The following is a 19,434-nucleotide window of genomic DNA, read 5'->3' on the forward strand; positions in this document are numbered from 1 at the left end:
ACACACATACCAGCATGCACACACGCACGCACATACACCCGCACGTACTCACGCACACACAATCAAGCACACACACACACACACACACACACACACACACACACACACACACACACACACACACACACACACACACACACACACACACACACACACACACACACATGCACCACATACACAATCGCAGTCTAGCTGCTCATTGCAGTGGGCTGCTGGCAGGGCCTGCGTGTCTGGGAGCCTTGTGCTGTGGAGATAGATGGGCGCAGATAATAGCTACATGCTGGGCAGCCACAGAACGCTCTGCTTGGAAGCCTGCGGACCACGGGCCGTGGGACCCATCCCAGGGCGGACCCACTGTGGGGCCAACCCAGGGTGGAGGCCCCCCACCCAGGGTGGGCCCAGTGGGGCCGTCTGGCCCTGTGTCCGGAGGCAGGGCTTAAGCTATGAGAGAGTAAACGGGACCATGTCCATCGTGGCCTTATGGTGTGGGACCATGTGTTGGTTTGTTTGAGCCCCCCCTCCCCCCCCCCCCCACACACACACACACACACACACAACCCCCCCCCCCTGCTAATCGTGGTTCTAACTTTCCATGAAGGCGCAGGCGCTAACCCAGCCTAAAGGATTGTTAAGGGGACGTGTTCGTTAATTTTGCATTGCACTTTCGCTCTTTGCCGGGATTCAGAGAGCTCAGTTAAATTATGCAGGCGGGGAGACATCATTAATTTCCAGACAGACAGACCGTCACCGGCATCGTACCACTGACTGCTCTAAATCCGCAGGTCCGCTTCAGAACAGGCAGACGGACGTGTGTGTGAAGGATGACAGTGAATAACATCGGTGTGGCGGTTGACGGATGCCCGGACTGTTTGTTTAGACAATGAATCAGAGCGGGAGCACGTCATTGGCTGTCTCAAAGCTCTGTGGGAATACCCCCTGTGGAGAGCAAGTGTGCCATATTTGCATGTGTGGCTTTGTTTTGTATAGAGATGTACATATGTGTGTGTGTGTGTGTGTGTGTGTGTGTGTGTGTGTGTGTGTGTGTGTGTGTGTGTGTGTGTGTGTGTGTGTGTGTGTGTGTGTGTGTGTGTGTGTGTGTTGTGTGTCCATGTGCGTTATTGTTTTGATATTCATTGTTCTGAATGTGTGTGGAGTATGAATCTGTAAAAGCATATTTGAATATATTTGTGTCTTCATTGCCCTCTTTGAATGAACATGTCGATTTATTGAGAAATTTTGGGTTGCTGGCACATGTAAGCGCGTGCACATCTCTGCTTGCGCGTGTGCGTGTATGCATGTTTGTGTGTGCACGCGCCACACATATGTTTAATTAAAGCAATTGTTCCTCCCTTCAGTCACACACAAACACATACACGCACACCCACACACACCCACACACACACACACACACACACACACACACACACACACACACACACACACACACACAACACATACACACACACACACACACACACACACACACACACCACACACACACACACACACACACACACACACACACACACACATTGGTCGGCTTAACCTTAATTAATAATGGTGTTAATTAGATGAAATTGAAGAAAGGTGGAACAAAGTAGTAGAGTGAGAATGAAAGAGAGGGTGAGAGAGAGAGAGAGAGACAGATAGAGTGTGTGAGAGACAGAGAGAGAGAGAGAGAGGAGAGAGAGAGAGAGAGAGTGTGTGAGAGACAGAGAGAGAGAGAGAGAGAGAGAGAGAGAGGGAGGATGAGGGAGACAGCTCGGCAACTTTTGTTGTAAGTCGGAAAGAGGCTGGATGGAGGGGTTGCAGTGTCTGTTTATGTGGGTGCGGATTTGTGCATGTGTGCCTCTGTGTGTGTCTGTGTCAGTGTGCATGTGCGTGTGCATATGTGTTAATGGTTCTGCTTGCACGTCTGTGTACATGCTTGTCTGTCCCAGTTGTGTCAGTTCCCAGAACAGCAGAATGTCGAAGTCGCTCCCCGTGTGCAACCCTAACTCTACTAAAGCAAGACTCCCTCTTCCCCCTCCCTCCCTCTCTCACTCCCTCCTCACCTCTTCTTCTGCATATCTTGTCGTCATTCTCCTCTTACTCCCCCTCCCTCCGTCTCTCTCTCTCTCTCTCTCTCTCTCTCTCTCTCTCTGTCTCTCTCTCTCTCTGGCTCTATCTCTCTCTCTCTGTGTCTCTCTCTCTGTGTCTCTCTCTCTCTGTCTCTCTCGCTGGCTCTATCTCTCTCTCTCTCTCTCTCTCTGGCTCTATCTCTCTCTCTCTCTCTCTCTCTCTCCTCTCTCTCTCTCTCTCTGTCTCTCTCTCTCTCTGGCTCTATCTCTCTCTCTCTGTGTCTCTCTCTCTCTGGCTCTATCTCTCTCTCTCTCTCTCTCTCTCTCTCTCTCTCCTCTCTCTCTCTCTCTGTCTCTGTCTCTGTCTCTGTCTCTGTCTCTCTCTCTCTCTCTCTCTCTCTCTCTCTCTCTCTCTCTCTCTCTCTCTCTCTGCTCAACTCCCCCTCCCTCTCCCACCACCCCCTCCCAGTCTTGCCTCTCACATCCTCTAACTCTGTCTCCTTCTCGCAACCCCCCCCCCCCCCCCCCCCTCACATACCCCCCCTCCACACACACACACGCACGCACACACATACACACGCACAAACATACTCTCTCCTCCCCTCCCACTCCCACACCCTCTGTCTCTTATTCACTTGCATGCTCGCTCACTCGCCTGCTCGCTGGCTTACTCTCTCTCAATTTTCTCTCTGTTGGGTCCTCTCTTCTCTCTCTCTCGCTCAATCTCTCTCACCCTCCCCTCTGATGCCTTTCATTCACCATCTTCAACCCCTCTCTCTCTCTCTCTCTCTCTCTCTTTCTTCCTCTTTCTCTCTCTTCCTCTCACTGCTTTTCTCTTTTTTGCCTCTATCTCTCTTATCTCTCTCTCTCTCTCTCTCTCTCTCTCTCTCCTCTCTCTCTCTCTCTCTCTCTCTCTCTCTCCTCTCTCTCTCTCTCTCTCTCTCTCTCTCTCTCTCTCTCATTGTTCTCTCTCTCCCATATAATCAGAGCCATATGTTTGTGAGGGCAGAGATCTGACGACGGACACAATTATCTTAATTTGCCGGGATGCTGTGGTACAATACTGGAAGCCTGCAGTGTGTGTGTGTGTGTGTGTGTTTGTATTTGCAAATGTATTGGGTTTCTGTGTGCTTGACAACATGTGTGTGTCTGTGTGTGTATTTGTGTGTTGAGTGAAGATGTGAATGCACGCTTGCATGCACACACAGTCACGTGCGCATCAGTGTGAGGGCCAATTTATCTGTGTCTCTCGCCGGTGGCTGTGTATACTCCCTATCTCCCCCTCCACTGCATTTTTATAATCCTCCATCAGTCGTCCTGCCTCTCTGTCACCTTCAACGCACCATCTTCTCAACACCTCTCTATCACCTCTCTGCTGCCCCCTGGTGGGGTGAAGAGGAGCCACGCGTTCCCATGCCCAATAATGCACCCTCCATGACCAGGGCCAGGAGAGTGGACTGACTCAGAAATCTATGTGTGTGTGTGTGTGTGTGTGTGTGTGTGTGTGTGTGTGTTTTCATGTTTGTGTCATGAAGAGATGTATTTGTTTTTTTGTTTTTTTTTTCCAAAATATATCAATTTGCTCATTGCAATGCAGATAATCGTTGCATCTGCATTGAAACATTAGAATATATGAATAGCGGAGAGGGGGGCTACATATTCCAGTATAGATCATTAAATCTTGCATGCATATTTGCAGGTGAATGGAGAATGTAACAGTTGCATCAATGCATAGAGACAATGTAAAGCTGGAGGAGGCCAAAGCATTGGACACCAATACGGAACCGCCTTGGCTTAAGCCGCCCTTCTATTGAGTCCTGTTGCATGTGGCAACACCCCAACTAATCTCTCATTCTCTTTTGTCTTCTGGGTTTTTTCTTCCTTCTGCTTCAACCTCTTCTTCTTTTCCTTTCATTTTTTCTTCCCCTCCTCCAACTCCCCACCCCTTCTATTAGTCTCTCTCTCTCCCCCCCCCCCCCCCCCCCCCCCCCCCCCCACACTCTCTCTCTCTCTCTCTCTCTCTCTCTCTCTCTCTCTCTCTCTCTCTCTCTCTCTCTCTCTCTCTCTCTCTCTCTCTCTCTCTCTCTCTCTCTCTCTCTCTCTCTCTCTCACATGCTCCCCAGCAGCTATGGCCAGTAGGGCATGGACCAAACAAAGAGGTGGGCTGTGTGTTCTCCACTGCAGTATTGATGACCCAATGAGCCCCTGCAGAAGCTAGACGGACAGAGTGAGTGCAAACCCAGAATCTGAATTACCACCACCACCACCACCACCACCACCACCACCACCTCCACCACCACAGCTCCGCCAAACAACTCAGCCGGGCATGAATGGTTAAAATTGAAATGTTGTATCGCGTGGGTGGCGCAGTTAATTGCACAGTACTCTAGTGAGTATGTTAATCAGCCTGCGTTAAAAAGGTAGCTGATTTAATCTCACCCTAACTGTGATTAATGTTATTAAATAAGGTTTTGGATGTGGCCTGGCCATACTTCTCTTCTGCCAATGCGGTGGTTGTGGTTTGCTTTCTCTATTTAACGCATTGAAGGCTCACTGCAAATCCTCAGTCATAAAAATCATTCAGACTGTGTCGTGCTTTGTGGAAGATACATCGAGTCTATTTCTCCCCCTAGGTCCCTGAGAGTTCCCCCTGGACAGCTGTAGGCAGCAGACTACGAGTGGGAGGCAGAGCTTTATTTACATGCTGCAGAGAGCCTAACCGACCAACCTACCCCCCCTCGCCCCCCCGACGCTGGATGAGCGACCTGTCAGGGACTCTAGGTTTGACCGCAGCCCAGCCGGCGGGCTGCGGCCGGGGCCTGCCGGAGGAGCCGGACTGTGCGGAGGTCTCAGGAGGGCTGGAAGGACCTGAGCTCTGGGCCAGGGATCTGGGGGTCCCGGAGAGGAGCCTGGAGCCCCACGGCGATGGCGCGGTGCCGGTGACATGCGCCCCCCCGTCCCTCCCGCCCTCCGGCCCCGTCCCCCTCCCCCCCACCCTGGCGAACGGGGTGCGCATGTCCCGACGGCCGCTGACGGGGGCGCGCCGGCGGAGCCAGCTGCTGGAGGCCGCCGTCCTGAGTGAGGCGCGGGAGACCCCCGCGGAGACCCCCGCGGAGACGGCGAGGGGCATGCAGGCGCACGCGGAGCCCGGCGTGGATGCGCACGCGGTCTCGCAGCCTCCCCAAAATAACAGCGGCTTCTGCATGAACGCACTCGCAGGAGAATCCCACGCGGGCTCGGGGGGGCCGGAGCAGGTCAGGACGAGCCCGGCCGCGGTGACCCCTCGCACAGCCTCACCTCCACCCCCGCCCCCGCCCCCGCTCTCCCTCATCAATCATCCCGTTGCCGTCGCCGACCAGCCGGCACCTTTTGACCTCACGGCAGCCCGAGAACTCCCCTCAACCTTGAGTCCCGCCCCCCTCGGCCCCGGCCCCCCAGCCGACCCCGCCTCCTCTGCTCTCCCCGTGGAGGCGGAGAGGAAGTACGCCCTGCGCAGCTCCGGGCGTCCGCGCTTCCCCTGTCACCTCCGGAAGTCCTCCCGCATCCGGCGGAGCGCCGAGGACGGAGACAGGAAGGGGCGGAAGGAGAAGGACCCGGAGGAGGGCGGGGCGGTGGGAGCGCCGGGCGACCCGCTGCTCAGAGTCCGAGAGGAGGCGGGGGCCGCGGGCGAGGGGAAGGAGCCCCCCTCCGGGGACGGGAAGGTCCCCGCCGTCCCCTGCCCCGCGCAGCTCCCTGTAGCTCTAACCGTCCCCTCCAAACCGGCTCCTAAGGCCACACCCAAATCCGGGCCCAAACCGGGCCCTAAGCTGGGCCCCAAGCCCGGGCCCAGACCCTCCCCCAAGTCGGCCCGGAGGCCCGGCCCTAAGTCCGTGCAGCGTACCTCTCAGACCTCGGCTCCGTCCGGCCGCCCGGGCCCGCACGCCGCCTTACCTCGCGCGGCCAGCCTTCCCGGACCCCCGCCCGCCGCCGTGAAGAAGGAGCCCGTGGAGCTGGAGGGGACCCCGGCGACCAAGCGCAGGCGGGGCCGCTTTGTGGGGGTGAGTAGAGGAAATTATTCAATTATTCAGCCCTTCCTCCGGTTTGAAGGACCACTCTGCAGTTAAACCCCCTCACTCCTCCTGGCCTTATCTAATTGGATGTGGTAGGGAATCGGACACAGCTAGTAATGTTTGGAGAAGGACAACCCAGATAAATACTTGAGCCTCAGAGAACGCGCGGCAGCGCTGTAGTTTTAATAGATTGCCGACAGCGAGCAACTTCACATGAATAGTTGATTAAGAATACACAAAGTTTTGACCCGAGTGTCAGTGAGCAGTGGCAGGGCGACTGATGCTAGAACCCCCCCCCCCCGCGATGTTTAACATGGTGGGCACGTGTGTTTCTGCCAGGTGAGGAGGATCGTGGTCAAAGTGGCCCGCATTCCCGTCAACCTCAGCCGGCGGCAGAAGAGCTACAAGATCTCCAACCTGGAGACGCTGTCGGGGCCGGAGAAGAGCAGCGAGGGGGTCCGCGAGGGCCCGGACCCCGTCCGCGAGCCCACCGCACTCCTCCGCATGAAGAACAACGGCAAGAGCGTCATGGTGATGTTCCCGCCCGGGGAGCTCCCGGTCATCCTGAAGCGGCGGCGGGGTCGCCCGCCCAAGCAGGCGCCGCCCGGGACACCGGGGGAGGCGGTCGGCAACGCCGTCGCCGGCGGCAATCCGGACCAGCCCAAGAAGCCGCGGCGGAGGCGGCGGACGAAGCTCCCGTGCCCCTACCCGTCGTACGTCAACGACACCAACGACGTGAAGAGCGAGTACGGGGACGTGCTCTCCAAGCTGGCCTTCCTGAACCGCCAGCCCCCCACCACGGCCCGCTGCTCCCCGCCCCGCTGCTGGACGCCCAGCGAGCCCGAGAGCTTCCACGTGCCGTCGGAGAACCCGGGCCTCTCCACACTGCTGCACCGCCTCACGGGGTTCCGGCGCCGCGGCGGCCGGGGGGGCGGGGTGGGGCGGGGGGGCGGGGCGGCGGGGGGGGCGGCCGGAGGGGACTTCAACAAAAACACCTTCAGCGACTTCTTTGAGTCCATCGGCAAGAAGCGCAAGCTGAGCCCGCTGTCGGAGTCGGGGCTGCCCCGGAAGAGGGGGAAGGGCGCCAACGCGGGCGGGACGGGGCGGGGGGGTGGCGTCGTGGGCAGCGAGCTGGGGGGGGACAAGCCGGTGAGGAAGAGACGCCCCCGGAAGAATGGGGCGCTGAAGGGGGAGGCGGGGGCCCTGGGTCCGGACTGGGGCAACGGAGCGGGCCCCTGGGGGGAGGAGGGCGGCATGGAGAAGGGGGGGCCCTACCAGGCCTGCGGGTCACCCAGGGGGGGGTTCTCCTCCTGCGAGGCGGGCAGAGGCGGGCCCTTCGGCGGGGCCGGCGGCGGCAGGGGAGCGGGGCCCGGCGCGGAGGGCCCCCAGGGGCTGTTCGCCGGGTACTTCCGCTCGCTCCTCGACTCGGACGACTCCTCGGACCTGCTGGACGGCGCCTCCCAGCGGGAGTCCCGCAAGGCCGCGTCCACCCCGGGCTACGAGCCGTCCAGCCCGGCGCCCGGCCCCAGCTGGTCCCCGGCCTTCCCCAAGCGGAGCCCCAAGGCCCCGGGGGCCGCGGGCGAGGGGCCCGCCCAGACCCAGCCCTCCTCCGCCAGGACTCCCTACAGCTACAACAGCCTGGCCCAGACCTCCCCCACCCCGCCCGGCTACCCCAAGCCGGCCGCCCCCTCCCTGTCTCTCTCCCACTCCCCCAGCAGCCCCCACCCCTCCTCCTACGGCTCCTACTCCTCGGGCTTCTCGGCCGCGTCTCCGCCCGGGGGGGGCGGGGCCCCCCAGAGGCCCCTGGACTGCAGCTTCTCCCTGGGGCCCGGGCAGAGCAAGGGGCCCGCCCTGAGCGCGGCTCAGATGGGGTACTCTGGCTACCAGCTGGCCGCCAAGCGGGGCTTCGGCGGGTACCCGGGCGCAGGGCAGTCCCCGGCGGGGCGCGGGGAGCTGGGGGGCCCCACCTCTCCGGGGGGGGGGTACATGTCGGTGGCTAAGTGCAGCCCGTTCAGCTCCTCCGTGTCCCCCGAGGGGTACCGGCAGTACAACGCCAGCCAGTGGAGCTACAGGTAAAGCCTCTGTGATTTGGATTATAGGTCTATTAAATAGAGGCCCACTCCCATTTCTACCCCTTACCCCTCCCCCTTGTTTTGTAGGAGGAAGGGGAAGGGGTGAGGGGAAGGGGTAAGGGGTAGAAATGGGATTGGGCCTAAGGCCCAATCCCATTTCTACCCCTTACCCCTTCCCCTTACCCCTTCAAAACAAGGGGGAGGGGTAAGGGGTAGAAATGGGATTGGGCCAGAGTCTTTGGTGTTTTAAAGCAAACCGACAGACGGTTAACGTCGGTTCAAGGCGGATGAAATCTTACCTTGGCTTGTTTTTGCAAACAAATTTGTATTCTTCTACCGAGTGAATGGATTCATTTGTTGAATGAATAATGACTTGATAATGAAACATTGATGGGATGTGCGACTGTGTGTCTGAACGTGTTCCAGACAAGGCTACGGCGGCTGGGCTGCAGACAGCTTCGGGTCTCAGTACCACAACTACAGCGAGTACGGCTCCAGCGAGTCCAAGGACATCCTGGACATCTCCAACTACACCCCCCAGAAGGCCAAGCGCCAGCCCTTCCCCGAGAGCCTGTCAGAGTCCTCCTCGGACTCGTCCCACCTGAGCTCGGCCGCCACCGGCAGCGGGCCCAGCTCCGGGGGCGGCTCCTTCCGGCAGAAGGACTCGGCCCCCGTGTGCGCCGACAGCGGGCAGTCCAGCCTGTCCAGCCTGGAGAAGCTGATGATGGACTGGCACGAGAGCGCGGCGGGGCCCTCCTACAACTGGAGCCAGAACGTGCTCTTCCAGAGCGCCGGCAGCAGCAAGCAGGGCCGGGGCCGGCGGAAACGGGCCGAACCGCCGCCCCCAGAGAAGGACAGGGGGGCCGCTCTCCCCCCGGATTCCCCGTCCATACCGTCCCCCACCCCGGCGCCCAAGCGGGGGGGAGCCGGAGGGCGGCCCCGCGGCTCCAGGGGCGGCAGGGGGGGTCTGTCCCCGTGTCAGAGGGAGCGGCCCTCCGGCGCCAAAGGCAGGGCCCGGTCGGCATCCGCGCTGAGCGTCGGCGGGGCCGCGGGGGGGCCCGACTGTTCGGAACTGTTCCAGGAGGGGCCCGACTACTACAGCGGCGACAGCTGCAGCCTCTCCCCGCTGGCCACGCCCAACGCCGCCGCCCCGGGCCCCTACCTCCAGGACCCCTCCGAGTACCCCTCCCCCTACTCCGCCCACCCGTCCACGCCGTCCTCCGAGGAGCGCTACCCGGCCGTCTACCCCGGGGAGTCCTCCTCCTCGCTCTCGCCCAGCGTCTCCTCGCCCCCCTACCCGCCCAAGCCCACCCCGCCCCCCGCCCAGCAGGCCTTCCACCCGGGCCCCTCCAGGACCTTCTCCCCGTCCTGCTCGCCGGCGCCGCGGGCCGCGCCCCACGGCGGCACGGCGCTGAGCCCCCCCCACCGCGCCCCGCCCAAAGACCCCCAGTACTCCCAGTACGACTCGCCCAGCTACTGTAGCTCCCCCTTCTGGTACGGACAGTCGTCACACAGCGGCAGCCTCAGCCCCCAGACGCACCCCGGCGGCCACTCCGGGCACGCCCACCCCACCAACCCCCACAACCCCAACAGCCCCCACCCCCACAACCCCAACAACCCCCACAACCCCACCAACCCCCACAACCCCAACAACCCCCACAACCCCCACCCCAACTCCCACATGAGTCCCCACGGACACGCGCAGGGCAACCCCCTGGCCAGCACTCACGCCAACGCGCACCACCACAACACACACCCCAACACACACCACAACACGCACCCCAACACGCACCCCGGCGCCACCCTGAGCCCGCACGCCAGCACCCAGCAGCAGCTGCACGCCGGCTCCCACCTGCACCCCGCCCCGCACGGCGGCGGCAACAGCAGCCAGCCCCACCCCCACCACAGCAACCCCCACCTCCACCCGCACCACACCCCGCACTCCAGCCCCGGCCTGCACCCCCACCCCGCCGCCATGGGCTTCGAGGACCGCCACCCCCCCTCCCCCATGGCCCACAAGCGGGAGCTGAGCGGCCAGCAGCAGCAGCAGCAGCAGCAGATGGGTCCCGGACACCACCAGGGGCCCCTCCCTCACTCCCCGTACCACAAGCCCCCGCTGGACGCTTCCCCCCACCAGGAGGACATGGGGGGCTACGCCCTGCCCCACCACCCCTACCAGGGGGGGGGCCAGCGCTACGCCGCCCAGGCGGGCCGGGGGGGGGGGGTGCTGTGCCAGCTGCTGGAGCCCGCCTCCGAGGACGGCTTCAGCGTCACCAGCCTGTAGCAGCAGGTAGGCCACGCCCCTTCAGGCACTGACGAGACGCGGGGGGCGGGGCGGGGCGGGGCGGGGCGGGGGCCTACAGTGGATTGAGGGCCACGGCTTCTGAAAAGCCGTTTGTAGATGAGGCGTGAGGATGTGAGGACCAGTAACAGTCCAGAGGTACCATCATGAGGACCAGTAACAGTCCAGAGGTACCCTTCATGAGGACCAGTAACAGTCCAGAGGTACCCTTCATGAGGACCAGTAACAGTCCAGAGGTACCATCATGAGGACCAGTAACAGTCCAGAGGTACCATCATGAGGACCAGTAACAGTCCAGAGGTACCCTTCATGAGGACCAGTAACAGTCCAGAGGTACCCTTCATGAGGACCAGTAACAGTCCAGAGGTACCCTTCATGAGGACCAGTAACAGTCCAGAGGTACCCTTCATGAGGACCAGTAACAGTCCAGAGGTACCATCATGAGGACCAGTAACAGTCCAGAGGTACCCTTCATGAGGACCAGTAACAGTCCAGAGGTACCCTTCATGAGGACCAGTAACAGTCCAGAGGTACCCTTCATGAGGACCAGTAACAGTCCAGAGGTACCCTTCATGAGGACCAGTAACAGTCCAGAGGTACCCTTCATGAGTACCAGTAACAGTCCAGAGGTACCATCATGAGGACCAGTAACAGTCCAGAGGTACCCTTCATGAGGACCAGTAACAGTCCAGAGGTATCCTTCGTGGGGGAAATCTGCTGACGCACGGGGAGCTGACTTGGTTCCTAGGGTATGAACGATACTTCGTACCTAGGGTTTTGATTCAGAGACCACTTGCCACTTGTTAACCTTTAGTCTAATTCATGGATTTCTATTTTTATTTTTTGACGGTGAATGAGACATGCTTATGAATGCATAGTGCTGTGGGATAAAGCTCAGGGTGAGAACGATAGGCTGGTCACAGGTAATAGAAATAGGCTTTCAGTTTAGATAGATGTGTATACAAGCTGTGGGGGGCTGCCATATTTAATTATGGGTAATGTTGAAAGACTAAGTTAACCACGTTATTGAATCGGGTTGTTGACGAATAGAAACTTTTTATTTTAGCACAACGCAATAAAAAAAAAAAGCCTTAACAATGCCACTCAGACAGACAAAATTAATCATTTGACATTTGCCTTCTCTTTGACAATACTCTTCTTTTCTCTCTCTCTGTCTTCATTCCAGGTTCATCCAATCCAAGCTTTTACAGAATTTGCAAATGCAACACTTTTTTTTCAACACAACCGTCTTTGTGTGAGACTGTGAAGGGCGAGAATTTAGCTGCCAGCTTTGGACAGTAAAGCTTTAATTCTCCAGCAACGACAATCAAGATCCAACGGCAACACAAACACCAAAATGCACAAATAAAAACACGCACACACACACACACACACACACACACACACACACACACACACACACACACACACACACACACACACACATACACAAACAGAAATCCTTGCACAAACACATAGATAAAACACACGCCATAAACAGACCCGCCACACACAAACACAAACACAGCCCGTGAACAAACGTAAACACAACACACACGCCTGTGGTCTCCCGAACGAAGGCCACACAGCGTGTGTGTGTATATCTGCATTTGTTCCTTTCACAGAAACGGATAACTTGCACATGTGCATACTCTCTCACACACACACACACACACACACACAGCACACACTCAGCTGGAGGGAGGGAACGGAGATGAAAGAAGATTGGCCGACTTGGACCGACAGCGAGACAGTCCTGTGGATAAGCCACGCCCCTTGGAGACCTGCCAGGGCTGCTTCTTGAAGACTCACAGAACGGGGCTGGTGATGTGCCAGGCACCTGGAATACGGAAAATACGGATCATAATCCCTGTGCCGCAACCCCCCCCCCCTCTTCCTCTTCTCTGCTTCTATCTGTTTTTTCTCCCTTCCTCACCACCACCTTCTATTGGCTGTCCCTCTATTTCTTATCTTCAATGCCCCCCCCCCCCATCCCCATCTCCCCCCCCCCCGCGCGCTCCGCGCTCTACACCTTCCACCCTGAGTTCTCGTATTGTATGCCCACTGACTCCCCCCTAAACCCCACCCCACCCCGATGACACCCCGTGCCATGCTCCGTCACTGTCTCTCTGTGCTCTCTCTCTCTGTCTGCCCCTCTGTGTGTGTCTCTCTCTCTGCGGGGGGTCCCACAGTGGGAGACTGGAAGGGGACTTTATAAAAAAAAAAAAAAAACACGACAGCTTCTGCTCTTGAAATACCAGCATCTGTACATACAGGACTCCAGCCCGGAGCCCAGGGGGCGCCCTCCCGGCTCCCGCCCCCATCCCCCACCCCTGTGTTCTGCTGTGGTTACTGCTCCCTGGGGGGAGGGGAGATTTGGGGGGGGGGGGGGGGGGGCGATGTAATGCAGCATGGAGACCTGGCATCCTGTGTGTTGCAGTTTCAACTGCAAGGGGAAAAAACAGAGAGATGTTGTTGAAAACACAACATAATGACCCCCCCCCCTCCCAAAAGAGATTATTATTGTTTCCTGGTGTGTGTGTGTGTGTGTGTGTGGGGGGGGGGGGGGGAGTGGAGGGTGTGTATCATGTACTGTGTGTGTGTGTCTGCTTTGACGTAGCGTGCGGGGTCAATAGGAGTGGAGCCCCCTGGACGTCAACGTCTTGGCGGGGCCTCACTCTCTCTCTCTCTCTCTCTCTCTCTCTCTCTCTCTCTCTTTCTCACTCTCTCGCGCGCTCTCTGTCCCTCCCTTGTGTCACTCTTCTTTTTTTCTGTGGTCTTGTGTTGTTTGGTGGTTTTTGTGATGATAAAATAATGTATATCTGTCTGTTACATATCATGTATGTATCTGAGGTGCAAACTATTTAAATACACATTCTGTTCTTGCCATTGGTAATCTCGTCTGGAGCGTATTACTTATTTAATGCATCGATGGAGCAGTGCGTAGGAGTGGTGTGTGTGTGTGTGTGTGTGTGTGTGTGTGTGTTCATGCGTGCATGCGTGCGTGCGTGTGCAGGGTTTTGGACTCTGCCCAGCCAGTCCAACACTGCAAGCTAGAGGGTTCAGTCAAGGACACTGCTCGTCGGGGAGTAGCTGGGAGAGGGAGGGAGGAAGAAGGATGGATTATCGGTGGGAGAGCAGGGGGAGGGTGTTCTGTGAGAGACAGAATGAACGTGGGGAGAGGAAGTTTGGAAAAGAGAGGATTTTTTTTTGTGGAGGGTGGGGGGGGTTGTTTTTTGGCTGGTAATTTCTTCAGACAGACTGTGCCAGTTGCGCATATTTGAACGGAGATAGATTGGCTTTTTGGCAAAGCACCATGGGAGTTGCATATGTTTAGTGGACAGTAAGGGATTACGTTCACTATTTCCCCATAATCCAATCTATAAAGAAATATTTTTTTTTTTTTAATAATTTTCTTAGGCAATATCTGGAATTTGCATAGTATGTGCGTGCGTGTGTGCGTGCGTCTGAGAACGGATATGGGTGAGTGTTTTTGCTCACAGAAAACTGTGTGTGAGACTAAAAACAGATGGCAGTGTTTTACTAGCTGTATCGTGTGTACAGTTCGTCAACAGGCTGACCAAACAGACAGCGAAGGGTTTGCTGTGACATTCCACCGCACGGTGGGAGCGGATCACGGAGGCACCGCCAGTTGGCCACCGACTCAGATAACGATATAAGGCAAAACGATGGAAATGGAAATCGCTCCCGCTCAAATTAGGACAACCGTCAGTTGGCAAATGGCTACCCCGTGACAAATGAGTTGAACTGATCTATTTAGACTCGAATTAAACGACCAGAACAATCAGCTCGGTTAGACACGGGCTTACAAAGTCGGCCTCGTGGATGTTATCTATACTGTAGGCCTGTTGTGTACATTGCCCCGGGCGTCGTCTTTTCTCTGAGTTAATAGTTAATAGTAGTCTAGAGAAATGGTTGAGTTTTCAACCAGGCGTCAGTGAAAGTAGGCTATATCCTAACAAAACATTAACAGTCACAAGCCCCCAGTTGTTTCAACACAACCACCGGCGCTGACCCCGGAATGCACCGCGTCACCACGAGGCTCCTTTGACCCCTGCGGCCAAAACAAGTCACTAAAACAGAGACGGAGCAGGGGGAAAAAAAGAGGAATGTTCTCAGCTGTGACCGCTCCCGCCTATCCCCCCGGATGACCGGGGTGCTCCCCATCCGTTCCCAATAGTAAGTCAGTTGACTCCCACGAGACAAGCTGACTGAGACGCAGATCACCGGAGAGGGCTCGAGATGATCTTCGGGGCCACAGAGGAGGAGGAATGCCACCAGCCGATTTGCGGGGCGTGCTCCCCCGCGTAGCGATACTTCTGATCCCGCCGATCCTCATCACCATCCAACTTATGGTTGTGTTCCGGCTTCCGCAAGACCAACGGGACACCGGGACAGCGGCTGACGGAACCGGCATAGTCTATTCGGTGATCAGCATCGAGCCGCGGATGAGCGCTCGACACGGGACTGCGTCTACCTCCGCCGGGACGCTGGGCCTACCTGGTGTAGGGCGGGCCGAGGGGGCGGAGGAGATGGAGAAACTGGATGACCGTGGGTACGAAGACGAGAATGAGATGCCCACGCGCCAGGTAATCAAAATAACCAACACAGCAACGTTTTACGTTTAATCGTTGTCTGCACGACGATGTTCGGTTCTCTCTGACAGATATACGGACGAAACACCAGGGTGCAGTGGCGGGTCGGCCAGAAAATGACCTTAATCGTCCAGAGGGAAAACGAGTGGGTCATGGAACAGCTGTTGTGTTCTGACTCTCCCATTCGGGTCGTTTTGTCCCTCCGTCTTATTTCGCTCTTCACCATCAGCCAGACAGCCTTCCAACAGAGCCAGACCCTAGCCTATCAGTGTTTATGTTTTTCGGAGTCCTCTTGTCTGTCCGCACATCCCAATCACAATCCCCCACCTCCCACCCCTCGAATCTCTCTCTCAGCCCAGGGCTGAAACTCCTCTGACTCAGACTCCTGTGAATCATCACCAGCAGCCCCCCTCCCCTTCCCTCTGCTAAATGTTGCCATGGCAACCGCAGGGGTCTGACTATATGTAAGAGTATAGTTACTGTGTGTGTGTGTGTGTGTGTGTGTGTGTGTGTGTGTGTGTGTGTGTGTGTGTGTGTGTGTGTGTGTGTTTCTACTTCAGGCAATACTGAGGTCATAGCCCATGACCTGCTTTTTCATCTGCCTTAAAGACACACACACACACACACATACACACACACACACACACACACACACACACACACACACACACACACACACACACACACACACACCGACACACACACATTCCTGTCATACCAGCACATCACTTTGCCCCTGCCTCTGACCTCATCTCCCACTGCGACAGGGAGCTCTGAGGATCCTTTGAGGAGACCCACCTCTTAGATGCCTGCAGAATCAATACATCCTTGGTGCTCATCTGGATGTGCATGTCTGTGTGTGTGTGTGTGTGTGTGTGTGTGTGTGTGTGTGTGTGTGTGTGTGTGTGTGTGTGTGTGTGTGTGTGTGTGTGTGTGTGTGTGTGTGTGTGTGTGTGTGTGTTTTTGTGTGTGTGTTTTTGTGTGTGTGTGTTTGATGCTTTCTGTGTTTGTGTGTGTGTGGTGTGTGTGTGTGCGTGCCTATGTACGTCAATGTGTGTGTGTGTGTGTGCGTATGCTCGTGTGTGGTGTGTGTGCGTGCGTGCAGGCCAGAGGCTTTGTGCTGCAGTCCTGGGCTGCTGAGGAGCCTTCGTTCACAGCCGAGCTCAACCGCATCCTCCCCTTCATCAGCCGTCCCCAGGTACACACTCTAGTACTACTACCGTAGGACCGTAGTACTACTGTGGTTAAAATGACTCAGCTTTTATTAGAACCACCGTATCCTGGAGGCAAAACCTAACTTGAATGAAACAACGTCATATGCTTTTTTTTGTCGTGAGTTGGTGCAGGGTCATGAAATCTGAGGTAGGCGTGATTCATGTTTTGTTTAATGGCTCTTTTATTTTATTTTACAGTGTGTTTAGAAACCAGAGAACAGCTCTGAACATACGCAGGAGTGAGGGAATAATAGGATAATTAAATCATCACAATGTTGAATTACTTTGATCTGAAACAACGCAAACCTGTTGAACATTAAATGGCATTCGGGACATTACTTAATACCTTTTGATTTAGAAAACATCTGCCAATTGAAATAAACAGTCCATTAACACATTTTACTTTGTGCATGTTCTTTCCCCAAATCTTTGCTCATCCCTCCTCCCACTCAGGTGAACTGTAGCAGGGTGCTTTCTCCAGGCGAGTCCCAGGCTTCCCAGGCCTCTGGCTCTCCTGATCTCCGCTGGCTCCTGTGTGCAGAGGAGTGGCTACTCCCTGCAGAAAAAAAAACATGTGTTGCGTACTCTTTTAGGTGTGTGTCTGTGTGTACATGCAAGGAATTGTATGCCTGTCTCCATTGCTGTGCTTATGCATTCACATCACATCCCAGTATTGGCAGAAAAATGCTATGCATATTTTAATCATGTATTCAATAAGCTTTCAGAATCACATTTCTGCCTCTCTGTCTGTCTGACTGTCTGACTGTCTGACTGTGGATCGTCTCCTATTCTTCCCTTCCCCCATCACTCAATCTTACCTCTCTTACATTCTCTCTCTCTCTCTCTCTCTCTCTCTCTCTCTCTCTCTCTCTCTCTCTCTCTCTCTCTCTCTACAGTATGGACGGGGGAGATGCAGACTTCATAAAGACGGTTCTAGGGCTGGGATGCGAAGTCCACAGATTTGATCCGAGCTATTCGAATGCATCTGGTGGTCACCGTGGCAACAGTTTGGCCAGTAGCCATGGCGACGACGGAGGCAGCGGCGTGGTCATCGACCACAAGATGTGGCTGGAGTGGCGATCACTGCGTAAAGGCACACACAGGAAGAGGGGCATCCTGGGTAGTGTCTCTCAAACACTGCGAGACATCATGCAGGCACTCAGCCATCACAAGGTAAACACACGCACACATTGATGGATGGAAGCATAGGCACCGTCTGCACATATACAATGCCAAACAAATATACCTTATCACCCCCCCCCCCACCACCCCCATCCCAACCCTCCCTACCCACAAAGCTCCCTCAATTGCGGGTTTCTATAGCAACAGTGCTCTGCGCCATCTCTGGCTGCCATGGCAACAACTTGAGTCCCTGTCACCACCAGAGGGCACTGTGGGCCCACAGTTCTACTACAGATACCATCATAGGACCTCTGTCTGAGAACCCACTTGTGATTTGGTAACAGTTTACTTGATAGGGAATGTGCCTATTGCTGTAGCATAAATTCCCAGTTCTCCGGAGCTACTGTTGCAATATTTTTCATACAATGTGTTGTGTTCTGTAGTTACAACCTTGTATTTGAACCGATAGTGTTTCAGCACCTAACACATTTGTCTCTTTGATATCTAACTATTTCTCTTCATGTAGAGATGATAGCCAGTCAAACACAGCATGAGGTAGACTGGATGTTTCTTTTTCAGGTGGACTTCCTGTATGCCGACCTGCTCAGTGCTGAGTGGAGAATATTCCAGAACTGGATGGAGCAAGGAACCCTCTTGAGCATCCAACATCTTGTTGCCACGGTGCACCTGCAATGGGCAGGGTTCGAGGTGGACGGGACCAACGAAGAAGTAGTCCGCTATTGGTTCAGCATTCTGCATGGGCTGAAGGCTTCCGGCTTTCAACTTGTCCACAGCTCGCCAGGAGAGGGTCGAAGCGTCCTTAAACAGTCTACAGCAAGCACACACAGCTCCTATACCCTGAGCTGGGTCAACATGGAAAACTAAGTGCTCTCTCTCCCTCTCTCTCTCTTTCTCTCTCTGTCTCTCTCTGTCTCTCTTTCTCTCTCTTTCTCTCTCTGTCTCTCTCTTTCTCTCTCTTTCACTCAGTCTCTCACACACACACACACACACACACACACACACACACACACACACACACACACACACACACACACACACACACACACACACACACACACACACACACACACACACACACACACGATAGTTTTCCTAAAGACAAAGTAGTCACTGCTCTTTCAATTGACACAAAGCGTACAGTTATCCAAATATGTTCTATAATGCCATCTAGTGGTAATGAGTAGAATTGCTCGTTTTCTAACCCTAACCCTAACAACACTCAGGATACATATAGCTACTGTGTTTGTCAGTGCCGACGTTGGGACTATGGTGCTAAAACTAAGATAGTGCTATTTTAATCGAGAAGTGGAAGTTCATGTTGCAACGTAAATACCAGATTTATTTTTAATGTTTCGAATAACCGTTTGAGTTACGACCAAGACCTTGAATTATTTTCCCAAAATCACATATTTTCTATTCTCAAGACGTCTTACAGATGTTTTGAATAATTTATAAGGCAAAAAAAGACCTATTTAACGATTTATTGAATGTCCTTGGAATTTGCAAGCAGTCCTTGTGTGAAGTGATCTGTCGAATGTTGTCTTTTTAGTTGCAATAAAATAATTTGTAATGATCTGTGTTTTTTTTGGGATTATAATTGTTCATTGAAACACATAACTTGTAGGCCTACTCATAGTGATATATTTAGGGTTTGAAAGTGATTATATAACTATGATGTGTAGGCAAAAGTGAATGACGTAGCCTACGCGTCTATGTGTGAGTGACTGATATGTATTTATATCTAAAAATGAAGACTCCTTGCAAACGATTAACAATAAAAACAACACAACACCACTTTTTAACTAATTTGCGAATCTAATATTATATAAGTCAATATAATTGTAACAACTGTTTGTTCAATGCTACACGAAATTCTTAATTTGATATTACACACATATACTGTCATTAAAGAAGGTTTTATAGACTATACAATAATTTAAGGGTAAATACAAATGTTGAACGAACACATTCCTCGGTT

General features: G+C 55.0%; 2 protein-coding genes across 2 annotated transcripts; both read left to right on the plus strand.

Moving 5' to 3' along the window:
• The first annotated feature begins 4,025 nt into the window (after window positions 1-4,025).
• On the plus strand, window positions 4,026-11,808 carry ahdc1 (AT hook, DNA binding motif, containing 1). The gene is made up of 6 exons (XM_060044155.1): window positions 4,026-4,287; window positions 4,694-6,097; window positions 6,449-8,181; window positions 8,608-9,814; window positions 9,866-10,471; window positions 11,670-11,808. Exons 2-5 carry the CDS (start codon window positions 4,817-4,819, stop codon window positions 10,463-10,465), a joined length of 4,821 nt encoding a protein of 1,606 aa, XP_059900138.1. The 5' UTR covers window positions 4,026-4,287; window positions 4,694-4,816; the 3' UTR covers window positions 10,466-10,471; window positions 11,670-11,808.
• Window positions 11,809-13,921: 2,113 nt separating this feature from the next.
• Window positions 13,922-19,029, plus strand: LOC132450648 (probable methyltransferase-like protein 24). Its single transcript, XM_060042652.1, has 5 exons — window positions 13,922-15,093; window positions 16,205-16,297; window positions 16,767-16,906; window positions 17,210-17,486; window positions 18,015-19,029. Exons 1-5 carry the CDS (start codon window positions 14,776-14,778, stop codon window positions 18,318-18,320), a joined length of 1,134 nt encoding a protein of 377 aa, XP_059898635.1. The 5' UTR covers window positions 13,922-14,775; the 3' UTR covers window positions 18,321-19,029.
• The last annotated feature ends 405 nt before the right edge of the window (window positions 19,030-19,434 follow it).

This window comes from Gadus macrocephalus, chromosome 22 (assembly GCF_031168955.1).
Source record: "Gadus macrocephalus chromosome 22, ASM3116895v1".
Classification (NCBI taxonomy): Eukaryota; Metazoa; Chordata; class Actinopteri; order Gadiformes; family Gadidae; genus Gadus; species Gadus macrocephalus.